Genomic DNA, 15,543 nt, shown 5'->3' on the forward strand with positions numbered 1-15,543 from the left:
CAGCACATTTAAGAAGCATTTATGAGAAATCACTTGGTTCACTGAATGTAATACATTTATCCAGGTGTTTTCCTACAACTCCATCTTGATTTTTTGTGTTTATATTTTTAAAGACAGACAGTGTGGAGTCCATGTACTCTAAAAACAGATTATATATGAATATACAGAAGATTTCTGGTTTCCATTTTGTAGCCTTTGACTTTAAGAGGACTTCTATCGCACGCAGGCAAACAGTCCACTTGAAGACCAAAATCACATCAAAACAACATTTATTTTATAACAGTAATTTGGCCTTTAATTAGCTCATACTATATAGTCAGGTTTTTTTTCTTTTTTTGGGGGGGGGGGGGGGGGGGGTGATTAGCATTCAAATCTCTCAGTTAATATAGAAGAAAGATTTACCACAAAGCAAGAAAGTATGAGATGAGTCTAATCAAAAAGGTATTGGCTGAAGCACATGCCACATCATTTAGCAAGCAGCTCATTTACACAGGGTTTGAAGCAAAGGAGCAAAATAAAACAATAAAAACACAAACACTTCCATCTTAGATAAGTAAATACATTAAATTTCATAAGAACAGTCCAAGAAAAACAACCAAGAGTTTCAGTATTGTCATTTTAACTCTTCTTCATTCTTGATTTATATATTTTTCTAATGCTCCAGTTTTTAACATTTTTAAACGAGGAAAATGAGCTACATCTTTTTAAATTACTGTCATAACTATTCAACAACTTAATATCTCTGCTTTTTGTTTGTTTTTATCTTGTTTTCTTTTTTAAATCTGTTCCCCTCAAATCATATCGACTCTCTCTGACTTCAAACTGCTTCTGAGCACTGCAGCAAATCATTGTGTGGATGCCTCAAAGGGCATCCACACTATTGAGTTCCTGTTTCTCTTTATACTTTATTATTGTGTGGATGCTTTAAGCATCCACACTATTGAGTTCCTGTTTCTCTTTATTGTGTGGATGCTTTAAGCATCCACACTATTGAGTTCCTTCTTGGTGTTTCCGTACACTTTTCGCCGTGGATCTACTTCCACAATTTTTTTTGCTATTTTCACCGTTCAAATTTTAAACTATTCTGCTATTTCTGCTAATGACGGCTATGTCTTTTGGTATTTTTCACTATTATACTTTTTAAAATATTAAGCTTTTTTCCTTTAATTTGAAATGAATGGGAAACTTCTGCAATTCTGCTAAAATTTGCTTGTTTTTGAAACTTAACTACTTCCTCATATTTTCACATAGAGCAACCATTCAAACTTTAAAATGTTCTCAAATTATTTGGCTATTCAGGTATAAATCAGCTTTTTCAAATCTTTTACTGTTTTACTTTTATGCCTCTTAAAGTTTTGAGTTGCAAAATTGTGATTTTTCACAAAATACATGCGTCGTTATGGTTGCTATGGTTGCTTTCTTCACTACCAGACACACTGGACCCACTACAGTTCGCTTACTGTCCAAATCGTTCCACAGACGATGCCATCTCTCATCTCCTCCACACATCACTCACTCACTTGGACACTAGAAGGGGGAATTATGTTAAAATGCTCTTCATAGACTACAGCTCTGCATTTAACACCATAATTCCCTCCACACTCACCACCAAGCTGGAGCATCTGGGACTCAGCTCATCTATGTGTCAGTGGATCTCCAACTTCCTAACTGGCAGACCACAGGCAGTAAGGATGGGCGGACATGTCTCAGCCTCCACCACTCTCAGCACTGGAGCCCCCCAGGGGTGTGTCCTGAGCCCCCTGCTGTACTCTTTGTACACATATGACTGTGTGGCCATTACCAGCTCCACCACCATCATCAAGTTTGCTGACGACACCGTCGTGGTGGGCCTGATCTCTGATAACAACGAGACGGCCTACCTGAAGGAGATTAGGAATCTGGAGAACTGGTGCCAGAGGAACAACCTCCTTCTAAACATCAGTAAGACAAAGGAGCTGATAGTGGACTTCAGCACTAAGCAGGAGAGGAACTACCAGACCCCCGTCATCAACGAGTGCCCAGTGGAGAGAGTGGACAGCTTCAAATACCTCGGAGTTCACATCACGCAGGACCTGTCATGGTCCTGTCACATCAACACCGTGGTGAAAAAGGCCCGTCAGCGTCTCTACCACCTCAGACGCTTGAGAGACTTCCAACTGCCCTCCAAGGTGCTCAGGAACTTTTACTCGTGCACCATAGAGAGCATCCTGACGGGAAACATCTTAACCTGGTTCGGGAACAGCACCATGCAGGACAGACGAGCTCTACAGAGGGTTGTGCGATCAGCTGAGCGCACCATCCGCTCCGAGCTCCCTGACCTGCACTCAATCTACAGCAGGCGGTGCTGGACCAAGGCCAGGAATATCGTGAAGGACCTCAGCCATCCCAACAACAGACTGTTCTCTCTGCTGAGTTCAGGAAAGCGATTCCGCTCCCTGAAGACCAACACAGAGAGACTGAGGAGGAGCTTCTTCCCACAGGCGATACGGTCTCTCAATCACACCACCACACAGTCCTGACCCACACATACAGTTCTTACACACACACTGGAATTTCTGGACATTGTTTTCACTTCATTACTTAAATCACGCTGCTGTTATTGTGTATATGCTGCTGTTATTGTGTATATATTTATTTATATTTCTTCATACATTCTTATATAGTTCTATATTGTGTATTTTGTTGTACAGTTATTTTATTTTCAACTTTAATTTATATATTTTATCTTATTCTCCCAGTTAAATTTACCCTTCATTCTAATTTGTGTTGTACAGTTATTTCATTTTTAACCTTAATTTATATTTTATTCCTTCCTAGTTAAATTTACCCTTTTTAATTTTTCATATTTATTTCCTATCTTATTCATAGCCTTTTCCTTTTTTGTTTTCTTTAGGTCACGAGCAGTTGTCCAAGCATTTCACTACATATCGTACTGTGTATGACTGTGTACGTGACAAATAAAATTTGAATTTGAATTTGAATTTATGCACTTGGCTTCCAGTGTGCCACTGAAGGTTTTGCAGTCTTCTCTTAATGTCCAAACAACTTCTTGCTACTTGCTCAATTTTCACTCAACTTCCACAAATTATACATCAAAACGTAGGTATTTTTGCTGGCTTTCAGAAAGTGTCACTATCATTGTTGTGGGATTCAGAGAATTTTGGCAAATCTCCTCAGACCAACAGAAAGTCGGAAAACTCTCCATATAAAGTCAATGGGGAGTTTGTTCAAAATCACTGCTTGATTTCTGTAATGAGAGGCATATTTGAATCGTCATATCTCCTTAACGAAGCAAAGTTAAGACATGAGGCTTGTCCCGGTATATCTTCAGACACTCCTGACGCTCACAATTCAAGAATTTCTTTCTCACCTATTACCGTTCTGAAATGAGTTGGACTTGTTTGAGGGTAGGAAATTCGTCCGTCGCTCAGATTTCTTCAGATTTCAAACTCTGGAAATGAACCACTTTTTTCTCTCGTCATAACTTTTTGTTGGATTTCCACAGAGACCTGAAAATTTCCATGACTGTTCACCAAAGCCTGCTGTCTCTTACGGTGAAAGAATGATATCGATACTCCAAATAGATTTAGAGTTACAAAGCGTTGTTTGAGGGCAAGTCAAGGCAGTTTTTGCTTCGCTCTGCTCAGTTATGGTGCATTAGAAGTCAAATATCTTTAATAATTCATATTTTAATGATAAATTGTCAACACTGGAAGATTCCATCATCTCTTCTGAACAAAACGGTGTAAGAATGACCGCTCTAGCCCCTACGGTTAGGAAATTATGGTCATTTGTTTGAGGGGAGTCCTCACTATGAGAAATAGGCTGCAATAATCCTGTGCCTCTCTGTGCTGCGTGTGTAAATAGATGCACCTGTTTTGGCGGGAAAAAGTGCACAGGCTCTCTGATTGGTGGATTCAAATTCAGCAGCTCCCAGGCTGACCTAGAAACTTACTCCTCTCTCTCCCTGTGTGTGTGTGTGTGTGTGTGTGTGTGTGTGTGTGTGTGTGTGTGTGTGCGTGCGTGTGTGACAGAGAGAGAGAGAGAGAGAGAGAGAGAGAGAGAGAGAGAGAGAGAGAGGCTTTTAATGGGATGATCTCATTCTAAGATTCAAATTCAATATATTTAGACTGGGTGACTGAATTGGATCTTGTGTGTGTGTCTCTCTGTGCATGTGTGTTTCCTTATGTGTACATATTTCTGATTGTGTGGCTGTTGTATATATTTTTTGCTGATTTTTTTCATTTAACAAGTATATTTGAGGGACCCTCAGCATGTTCAGCATTTTTTCAGCTGTCCATTTTGCTTTTCCGATTTTTCTGTTTAACTTATTACTATTGTGCTAAATCATACTATTTCTGCTTTTAATAGGATTTGTGCTTAATATAGTATTTCTGCTTTTTATAGGATTTGTGCTTAATATACTAGTTCAGCTTTTTATAGGATTTGTACGGTGGCCCTGAAGTGCAAATCACACCAACAAATTGCTAAACACAACAACAAAATCGAGAAACAAAAAAACAAATGGAGAATCACAAAAACAAAACTGAGAATCACAAAAACAAAATTGAGAAGCACAAAAACCAAATTGAGAAGCACAAAAACAAAACTGAGAATCACAAAAACAAATCAAGAAGCACAAAAACAAAAGAAGAATCACAAAAACAAATCAAGAAGCACAAAAACAAAAGAAGAATCACAAAAACAAATCAAGAAGCACAAAAACAAAAGAAGAATCACAAAAACAAATTAAGAAGCACAAAAACAAAAGAAGAATCACAAAAACAAATCGAGAAGCACAAAAACAAAAGAAGAATCACAAAAACAAATCAAGAAGCACAAAAACAAAAGAAGAAGCACAAAAACAAATCAAGAAGCACAAAAACAAAAGAAGAATCACAAAAACAAATCAAGAAGCACAAAAACAAAAGAAGAATCACAAAAACAAATTAAGAAGCACAAAAACAAAAGAAGAATCACAAAAACAAATTGAGAAGCACAATTACATTAAGAAAACCGGAAAGGGTAGGTACCAGTCGGCAACAGGAGACATCACTGATTGGATGTCCGATCTGTTCGTCTTTGGAACCGGAAGTTACTCTGCCTGTGGCGCATTTCGTTTGAAGAAGAACGGCGGAATGTTTTGTCCTAGCTGTGGGGAAAAGCTGGTTGAGGAGTCGCCGAACTTTTGCAGCGGCTGTGGCGAGAGGCTTTATCACGCATCTTGCATCGGAGACACTTCACTCCCATTGAGTAAGTTAATAAGCATAATAAAATGTTTGTTATTTATTGATTTATTAGCCTAGCGTTAGCTGTTTCCAGCCCATAGCAGACCAGAGGGCTGTTCCACTAAGCGAGCTCAGAAAATCGAGGCTCATTTGAAAATGCACGCAGCTGTCAAAATGACTGCTCAAGACCTTTCTAGTAGTGAAGGTTTGAGGGCAGTTCTAGTGTTAACAAACCTCGCAGCTAGGGTGCCACGGACCAGACTTGTCCACAAGCATATTGCATAATGAATGAGCAGAAAGACTGCAGGTTAGCCTCGTTCCTGGAACCGAATTTGGGGCAATCGAGCCTGGATTTTCAGAGTGAGCCTGGCTTTTGGGATTAGCTTGCTTCGTGGAACAGTCCTCTGAGCATTTCCACAACTGAAACGATAATAAATTAGTTCATTTATTATGTTTCGTTAACTTTAGGAACTAACCCTATTATGTGTCTATACATTAAAACTTACTGGTGTAGAATTGTATTGGTCAATAGTATCAGTTGCATTGTCATTCCTTGGTAGAAATTTTCTAGTGAGATTATTCAGTGTTGTCCTTATTTGCGTGTTGTGTGGACAATGGAATGTTACATGAATGAATGTCTTTAATGTGTGACATTGTAGTACATTTTTCCTTTGTTTCCCTTTAGCATCACAGACTACCTCAAACTGCCCGACTCCAACCTTCAGCACCTTCATAGAATACAGAAAAAAGAAAAATGAAGAGAGGCAAAAGTTTTCTGAAGGCAGGAAGGGCTTAAAGAAAAAGGAAAAAAGAAAGGTTCAGGTAGTTTGGCTAGCTCAGTCTGAAAACAAGTTGAGGTTAATTTTCTAATGACATTCTTTTGTTATTCCTTAGGGGAGTTGTGTAAAAAATGTTCAGTGTAGTAAAGCTATCCAGAATAAGAACAATTGTTTACGAGTAATTGTACATTTAGGTTGTCAGGAAGATCCCTCTTTAGCAGTTAATAAATATTCAAGTTTGAATAGATCTGCTTAGAGTCATATTAGTATCTACTTGGCCCATTGTTCATGTGTTTTTCCTTACAGATAAATGTCGGCTTGATGACCATAAAAAAGGGTGGTTTGAAGCCATACCGTGGAAAAACTATTTTCCTAACAACAGACCCTGACGCTACTGCCACAAGTCTGCTCAATCAAGCTGTTAAAAAAATGAAGGACTTTAACAAAGATCTAAAAGATGGACCTTTCCTTCTTCTGTATCCGGATGGCACTGAGGTCATTACTGTCCCTGGAACACAAAGACCATTTACACTTGAGGCTTATAAGGCTGAAGTTGGCAAGCCTTATCAAAGAATCACTGTTTTCATCTGCTTGAAGAGTGACTTTGAAGATGGTAAGCTGCTAATGTTTGTTTTGATTTTGACACACATTCCCTTAGTTTCAACAACTGCTAATTTTGAAATTGTAAAATGATAACATTACGCATAAAGCACGCAAGTCAATAGCATACCTACATTAAAATGGTGAATGGCCTGTATTTGATATAGCAACTTCTAGGGTTCTACAACCCCCCCAAGACACTTCACAACAAAACCAGTCATTCACCCATACACATTCACACACTGCTGGTGATTAGCTACAATGTGGACACAACTGTCCTGGGACTCACTGACTGAAGCAAGGCTGCTGTACACAGATGCCACCTATCCCTCCCACTACCACCACCTGGCATGGAGGGTGAAGTGTCTTGCCCAAGGACACAACGACTGTGACAGACTGAGCAGGGCTCAAACCTTCAACCTTTTGATTACAGGGCGGGCTTTTAACTCCTCTGCCACCATTGCTGCCTAAATTAGCTTGTATATGTTATGTTTCTTCCTGGAAACATGAAATTCAGCCATTTTTGGATCTACTGAGTCATGATTTTTAAATGCTAACTTTATGCCTTTCGTATTAATCTATTATTCATGATCAAATAAAGTTTCATACATTAGTATGAATTTAGTTTGCTTAGCTTGATTTGTTTTCATGTTTTGTAGTTGGAGAAAACTCAGACTTGTCTGACTCTGACCCCGAGATTGTTATTAAAAGGCCCTCTGAGTTTGATCTTGCTGATACACTGGTAAGTACAATTTAAATTTTTTTTATAGAGTTTTCTTGTTGTTTAGCCACCACCATTTGCCTCAGTTCAGTAAAACAGTTAATAGTTATATGTGAAATACATTTTGTGTGTGTGTGCGTGCGTGCGTGCTCGCTCGCGTGCGTGCGTGTGTTTGTTTGTTTGTTTCAGCCATGGGAACTTCAACATGAAAGCAGTCCTTTACAGAAAGCGGCAGAATATGAGTAAGTGATATTTTAAGAACATGTAATCTTTTACTGTTTTTTGCCTAAACTTTTGTATTAATGAGATATACACTTTTGTCAAGGTTAAAGGTTCAAGGTTCTTTATTTGTCACATGCATAGTTATACAAGTATAACACACAGTCATTCATTCTGTATATGGTTTTTGGAACATGGACTACATAATACTTGTATTGCTTGTTTGTTAATCAAGATGCTTAAATATTTTCAAAGTGTCAATTAATATTTTCACAGTACACAACAATAATGCTTTTCTTTGTTCTCTAAGGAAGGGTGCTGGGGATCTTGTGCTTGCTAATGAAGTACAACAGGTAAAAAACTATTTTATTAGTAAAACAGTGCAGCAGACAATCTCCACCGCCTTTACTTTGCAATTAGATGACGATTCACTGTTTGCTTATTACATTCATTGTTATTATACAATGCATTTCACATCATCAATTTTCATACTATCAATAGATTATAACATCCACCCCTTAAAGGTACACTAAGTGAAATAATCACAAAGCAGTCTAATGTCTCAATCATGTTGGAAGGAAGGTTACATTGAAACTAACTGTGTATGACTCGTCTTTGTCATCTAGAATCTTCTGGCGCTGATCCGTAGCCATGAAACTCATGGAACGGGAGGAGGGAGAGTCACTCGTTTGTTTATAAAGATAGACTGTAGTACACAAATTTGACCACAGGATTTCTTATTTCATTCTTACTTACTGTACCTTTAGATAATCTATTGGGATAGGAAACCTAAGGTACATCCATCTACTTCCGGACCATGGGTCCCATACTGCTAAAAAAATAGGAGTCTATGAGCCAATAAAAATTATTTTCTGATCCCGTTTGATGTGTATAATGGATTTAAAATATGATGTCCGTGAAGTATATAAACACATTTTGATGCCAAAAAGTGCTTAAGCGACAGGTGGCAAAGGTTATTTTATGTTTTGTTTGAAAAGACGTGGCGAAATGTAAATGTTCGTCTCACAAAATTGACATCATCGAACCAGACACAGAGAAGAGGAAAAGCTTAGTTTTGTTTAGCGAGCTTCGAGAAAAGCTTCTGAGGCGACATCATATTTGCGACATCTGACTTGTAGTCATTTTAAGGACAAATTTTTACAAGCTAACAAATCTCAAATTACATTACAGACATAGTCGAAACACAATTATTTATTATTTAAATTGAAGTACAACATATGTGTGATTCAGAGAGTAAGGCAAAGCAGACCAGAAAATAACTTTTATAGCTCCATTCACTTCCATTCATTTTTCTTTTGTTCAGGGACCCACGAGCAGACCAGAAGGGGAGGAGACTTAGGCTCCCTATATTAAAATAATTATCAATTGGTCAAATATGAATTTTCATTCATCCTCTTTTCTGTATTTCCAGGTCATAGATTTGGAAGAAGAAAACGATACAGGCACTACTGAATGCCTCACTGTCGAGAGCTCCTGTTACAGGTGCGTTGTATCTTGAGTATTCCAGAGGTTTGCACAAAATATATACACACAATTATTATAAATGTATGTAGTTTGACTCTTTTACATTTGATTCTTCAGAAAAATAAATAGTAGAATCGTTCTATAAAAGTGGAACTGCATGTTTATGCATTTGTATTTTTGCATCTACACTTTGTGTACATGTTTTCACTCTGCAGAAACTACACACAGCTGTTTGAACCGATTGTGATTGATGATGAAGATCCTACTCCTAACGAAGCCAAAGCTGAGCCCCCAGAAGAACCTGTGTTAGTAATTTAAACATTTGAATCCAATTAACCGCCATCTTGTTCTGTACAAGACATCATGCAATCATGAGAGAAGTATATACACCTTTAAAAAATAAGTTTCCCTTTTTTTTTTTTTTAGAGACACCAATTTGGAGGCACATGAAATTATTGCAAATTTGGCACTGGAACTTGACCACAAGAAGGTCAGCAGGTTCAATATATCAAGGTCAGCTGTATGGGATGGAGCTGTTAGAGGATTTCGACGCAGCACATACTCTGACAACTACGACATGTTCATCAAGTTTAATGATGATGCTGGCAGCTTTAAAGACGGTTTGGATACAGGTGGCCCGAGGCGTGAATTCCTCACACTTCTTATGGGCAGTCTGAGAAATCGCCCCATCTTTGATGGACCTCCAGAGAGCCGTTATCTTGTATATAATTCAAGAGGTGGATGTTTTCTCCGTAATTATTACAATGGAAATTTTAATAAAAATTGGCTTATTTTTTTCATTAGCATATTTAATAGCAATTAACCATGATAATTATGTGCCCTGTATTACAGCTGCCAGGCAAGATGAGTACTTTTTAGCAGGAAAGATGATCGCTGTATCCATTGTGCATGGGGGACCAGCACCACATTTCCTCTCCAAGAACCTGGTCAACCACATCACAGGGAATCAGAGTTTCAGCGCCACTGTAGAAGATGTGCAAGATGAGGAGATCACAAAAGTTCTACATCAGGTAGAAAATTACCTAGGCTCAGGGAATGGGTTTACTTAGAAGACACTTGGGGCCAGTTTAAAAGATTAAATCAGGATAACAGTTATCCGTGTTGGATCATATCTTGAAAGTAGGTTCAAGGTAGATTCTGTAATCTGAAAGGACAGATTTCCACCTCCCAACAACACAAGTGAAATAACAAATTGATCATTTCTTTAATCCAATGTTTGAATGAATCGTAAAAGTAGTGAAAATTATTTTTGTTTTTCTTACAGTAAACCTTTTTTTTTTTTTTTTTTTTTTTTTTTTATAGGTCCTGAAAGCTGAATCAGAGGAGTCTTTGCATAATCTTATTTTGCAAAACAGCACAATCTTCCAAACTGCTGGATGCCTCAGAAATGTCAAGCCTTGTGAGAAACAAGCATTTGTGGAGGAATACCTCAGATGGTACATCCTTGAAAGAAACCAAAGTGTCATACAACGGTAAACTCATTACTCCTTTTAAATTCAGGATGGCCAGTTGCTCATCACAGCAGCCACTGACATTTTCAGACCTTCAGATGTATATGAAAAAACTGATTCGGTAGCATCCGGTGATCTGATGAACAACAACTTAATTCCTGAGCCACTGTTGCACGCTATTAACCTTTTGACACTAGAACTCTAATTTAGTATACATTTATTGTTCACAATGACCCATAATAATCAGTCATGCAACATGATTAATTTTTCAGTTATTTATAAAAAGAGGTGATCCCTTTTTCGACACACTTGTTTATTCCACTGTGAAAGCACTATTTTTTTTTAAAATGCTGAAATCCCAATGAGCTCTTCTTTTTTTGCTGTCACAGTTAATTTATGAGCACTATTAATTATTTTTGTGTATGCATTTGAAATCTGTCCAAATTTATAATGAAAGATCTAGTAGGTAAAGTCATTTAAACACAATTTAGAAGACTGCAATAGTCATAGCTATAAACCAATTATTAGTTATTTGTCTATCCTTTGCAGATTTAAAGATGGACTGGAAAGTCTGAATTTTTTAAGTGCACTGCAAAAACATTCCAGTGTGCTGGCCCCACTCCTATGCTTCTCTGCAAAGGCCCTGACTGCTTCAGAACTGGAGAGCATGTTCAGACCAGATCTCAGCCCAGCAGGAAGCAACAAGCGGCATAAGGAGGTCCTAACACTTGGCTTTTGGGCAGATTATCTCCTTGATTGTGAAGGTTTGAATGGCCGTTTTTATTTGTTTATAGTTTTATGAAAGGAGAGGTAAGGAAATTCATTTTCTGTAATGTACTACAGTGTTTACTTTCTTCTTTCAGAGAAGGCAACAGCAGTGTGTCTGGAAGATTTGATGATGTTTGCCACAGGGCTGACGGCAGTTCCACCGGCAGGAATGACACCACCACCATGCATCCAGTTTTTAAGTGATTCGCCTTTTCCAGTTGCAAACACCTGTGCAAATACTCTGAAGCTACCCATCTGTGACTCATATGGCATCTTTAAGGCCAACATGGACTTTGGAATTCAAAATGCTCCAGGATTTGGATGTTCTTAAATCAGCAAGGTCATCAAGTTACAGTTACTGAGTTACCCTGTTAAGTAGTGTGCCAACGGCAGCTGAACCTAACACATTCATGTAATAAGCAACTGCCATATTGTTAAACATTTAGTTGTTTTTTCTTAATATTGTGTATGTTGGAAAAGTGACAGAAATGCTGGACACTATTTGTAAATGGTTTTATTAAAGAAAATTGTAAATGTTTCCTTGTGGTTAAATGTTAATATTTAAATTCATGCCAGTTGCTGTATATTATGAACAATATTATATTCAATTTAGCAAGAGGGAAAGGAAACACTACTAACATTAAAAAAAATGAAGGAAAAACAGAAGGGCTGGAGCACTCAAGTCCAAAGGTTTTATTAGGTGCAAAAAAAGGAAAGAAACTAACGTTTCGACACAGTGTGTGTCTTCGTCAGAGTAACTCTGACAAATGTCATTACAAACTGAAGTTCAGTTGGTATCTAAAACCCAGCTATGTCCTTCAGGGCCAAATACAGTTCTGTGGCCGATTCCCAGTCTTGTGGCTGCTGCAGTGTGTTTTGTTGTACAGCCTGTTGTAAATATTCCTCAATGTTTGGATCACCACACAATCCAACCGGTAGCCCCTCCTCGGGAAACACATCCAGTTCCCTCTCCTCAACAGCAAATCCACAGTCTCTTGAACCATATCTGCAAAATGAAAATAGAACAGTGAAGGATTTTTTGCTGACAATATGGAACTATATAAATCAACGCATGCAGTGACATGTTATAAACTGCTGTATCATACTTATGTGTAAAATTATGAATATATATTAACCAACTTAAGCAATAACAACACCTTGCATTTAGTTTGATGCAAAAGGTTAATTCATTTTGTTAAGAACTCAAATACCTGTGAGGCAAGAGATAGAGTTCGTTTGGAATCCCCCCTGGACACGATGCAAGTCTGCTTGGCCGGATCCTGTGTTTGTTCCAGAGGTCTTTGCATTCATCCAGGTCTTTCTGTAGAACCCCTCTGAAGCAGAATCTCAGCAAGCATTGGTGTTCGTGGCTTCCATTTAAGTTTCCAGAGTCTCTTAGGTCTCCAAACAAGTCCATCCAAAACTGAGACCTGGGTATATAATTAATATTTAAGAATCAATTTAGCTTTGTTCTTGGTCATTTTATAGGGTTTGTTACATTTTGGTCCCATTTAAAACATGCCACAAATGGATGTCAAACAAAGTAATGCATATTAGTTTTCCATAAATATTGTAGCGACCCTGCAGTAATGTTCTTGTTAAAAATGCTGTATTCTTTTCACTCTGTTCTGTGTGTTGATTGTGAGGAGTGGAGAGTTTGGTCTGAATTTTTCATTTTGTATTGGCGTCGTTAAATCTAGGCAAGCATGCTCATTTCGGCACAACAGCTGACAGTGACCATTTTGAGTTCCTGCAATAAAGTGACGGCTGTTAACGTCTATCTCATCCAACTTTTCAACACGTCCAGCAGGACGCTACTCTATTTTCTTAAATGCATGTAAAAAAAAAAACGATCTGATCAGCTTTCACTGTAGCTTACACCTACCAGACACAAATGTACCCACCTTCCTCTTCTGAAATAAGACCACCATGACTCGATGCACTGATTCCCAGTAGATGATCCGTAACTGTGGCTTGACGATCCAGCATAATAGTCCGTGTGCGCGTGACGGAGGGTACACTGTATTGCTGCCATAGTCCCATTCTCAGTCCCGAAGTCTGTTCGTAATCTCATTGGTATCACACCAAGACTCTTTACACAGTTTATATAATTGTGAGCTATAACAGCCGGGTTGTTGTTTGTTGCTCCACACACAAGCCACATCAGTCTTCTTGAAAAGCCATCTATACATCCTGACAGGGCCAAGCCAAAGGGTTTCAGTTTATCATAGCCATCTACATGCCATATGTAATTGGGCCCCATGGAGTGATACGTGCGTCTTGTGAACCTCCTTCGAGTTCTCAAAGCGATTCCTTGAGGATTTAGTTGTCTCAACAGCCTCATAACTACATCACGCTTGACACGCAGCTTGTGTTTTTGTTTGAGAACTTGCCACATGGTCCGATATCCAAACAATTGTCCTGGTCCTCGAAGCTCGGCCAAAATGGCACGCCTCACCTCAGGAAGTGGAGAATAGTTGCCTCGTCTGTACGTTTTCAGTGTACGCATACTAATTGCAATGTCATGATTACACTTGAGCATATCCAGTATCACCTCGTATGTATGTCCTGAATCAAAATATTCTCGAATAGCGACAGCTATGTTTGGGTCACCGCTAATGTTCATGTTTGAAAAAAATGCGCCACAGGCAGAGTAACTTCCGGTTCCAAAGATGAACAGCGCGGACGTCCAATCAGTGATGTCTCCTGTTGCCGACTGGTACCTACCCTTTCCGGTTTTCTTAATGTAATTGTGCTTCTCAATTTGTTTTTGTGATTCTTCTTTTGTTTTTGTGCTTCTTGATTTGTTTTTGTGATTCTTCTTTTGTTTTTGTGCTTCTTGATTTGTTTTTGTGATTCTTCTTTTGTTTTTGTGCTTCTTGATTTGTTTTTGTGATTCTCAGTTTTGTTTTTGTGCTTCTCAATTTTGTTTTTGTGCTTCTCAATTTTGTTTTTGTGATTCTCAGTTTTGTTTTTGTGATTCTCCATTTGTTTTTTTGTTTCTCGATTTTGTTGTTGTGTTTAGCAATTTGTTGGTGTGATTTGCACTTCAGGGCCACCGTACAAATCCTATAAAAAGCTGAACTAGTATATTAAGCACAAATCCTATAAAAAGCAGAAATACTATATTAAGCACAAATCCTATTAAAAGCAGAAATAGTATGATTTAGCACAATAGTAATAAGTTAAACAGAAAAATCGGAAAAGCAAAATGGACAGCTTGGTGTGATTTGCACTTCAGGGCCTCTCAATTTTGTTGTTGTGTTTAGCAATTTGTTGGTGTGATTTGCACTTCAGGGCCACCGTAGATTTGTGCTTAATATAGTATTTCTGCTAAATGTAGTATTTATGCTTAATCATACTATTTCTATATATTTCTGCCAGGCAGCCAATCCTCTGTGAGGACTGAGACATTCAAATTTTCAAATCAGGGCCTGCACGGTTTCCCAGCCAATCATATATGTGTCCTGAGGCATTCAAATTTGCATATTGGGGCCTTCATGGCTTCTAAGCCAGCCAATCATATCTGAGGGCTGAGGAATTCAAATCCACAAATCAGGGCCTGCACAGCTTCCCAGCCAGCCAATCATGTATGTGCGCTCCAGGTATTCAAATTTGCATATTGGGGAATTCGTGGCTTCTAAGTCAACAAGTCATCCATGTCATATATCTCTAATAATTCATATTTTAATGATAAATTGTCAACACTTGAAGATTCCCCCATCTCTTCTGAACAAAACGGTGTAAGAATGACCCTTCTAGCCCCTACGGTTAGGAAATTATGGTCATTTGTTTGAGGGGAGTCGTCACTATGAGAAATAGACTGCAAAAATCCTGTGTGTCTCTGTGCTGTGTGTGTAAACAGAAGCACCTGTTTTGGCGGGAAAGAGTGCACAGGCTCTCTGATTGGTGGATTCAAATTCAGCAGCTCCCAGGCTGCTTGACTGAGCCAGAAACTTAATTCTCTCACTCTGTGTGTGTGTGTGTGTGTGTGTGTGTGTGTGTGTGTGTGTGTGTGTGTGTAACAGAGAGAGAGAGAGAGAGAGAGAGAGACCCACTTTAGGGCAGCATCTCATTTTTGGAAAAGCATAATATATTCAGACTGGTTGACTGGCATAGACCCTCTGTGTGTCTCTCTCTCTGTGCATTTGTGTATACATATTTGATTTGATGTGTAATTGTTGGCTGTTCCTTCTTGTTTTTAAATTTATTTTTATTTATTTCTTTTTTTTCACAGGTGAACAACAATTAGTTTTGAGGGAACTTAACCA

General features: G+C 38.4%; 1 protein-coding gene and 1 long non-coding RNA gene across 3 annotated transcripts; one reads left to right on the forward strand and one right to left on the reverse strand.

Moving 5' to 3' along the window:
- Positions 1 to 4,934: 4,934 nt before the first annotated feature.
- On the forward strand, positions 4,935 to 11,679 carry LOC106675421 (G2/M phase-specific E3 ubiquitin-protein ligase). Of its 2 annotated transcripts, XM_076883646.1 has the most exons (13): positions 4,935 to 5,253; positions 5,914 to 6,050; positions 6,314 to 6,620; positions 7,267 to 7,349; positions 7,518 to 7,570; positions 7,858 to 7,900; positions 8,980 to 9,050; positions 9,248 to 9,337; positions 9,459 to 9,769; positions 9,885 to 10,063; positions 10,356 to 10,525; positions 11,054 to 11,268; positions 11,368 to 11,679. In XM_076883646.1, the coding sequence occupies exons 1-13, from the start codon at positions 5,064 to 5,066 to the stop codon at positions 11,601 to 11,603; spliced, it is 2,085 nt and encodes a 694-aa protein (XP_076739761.1). In that variant the 5' UTR covers positions 4,935 to 5,063; the 3' UTR covers positions 11,604 to 11,679. The 2 variants fall into 2 exon arrangements, with proteins under 2 accessions (XP_076739761.1, XP_076739762.1); XM_076883647.1 differs by lacking the exon at positions 5,914 to 6,050 and having other exon boundaries at positions 5,161 to 5,253.
- Positions 11,680 to 11,960: 281 nt separating this feature from the next.
- On the reverse strand, positions 11,961 to 13,925 carry LOC143418556 (uncharacterized). Its single transcript, XR_013098544.1, has 3 exons — positions 13,177 to 13,925; positions 12,484 to 12,702; positions 11,961 to 12,278 (listed from the first exon to the last, which is right to left on the reverse strand). It is a non-coding gene; the product is annotated as an uncharacterized LOC143418556 (long non-coding RNA).
- Positions 13,926 to 15,543: the final 1,618 nt, after the last annotated feature.

Source organism: Maylandia zebra, linkage group LG5 (genome assembly GCF_041146795.1).
Source record: "Maylandia zebra isolate NMK-2024a linkage group LG5, Mzebra_GT3a, whole genome shotgun sequence".
Taxonomy (NCBI): domain Eukaryota; kingdom Metazoa; phylum Chordata; class Actinopteri; order Cichliformes; family Cichlidae; genus Maylandia; species Maylandia zebra.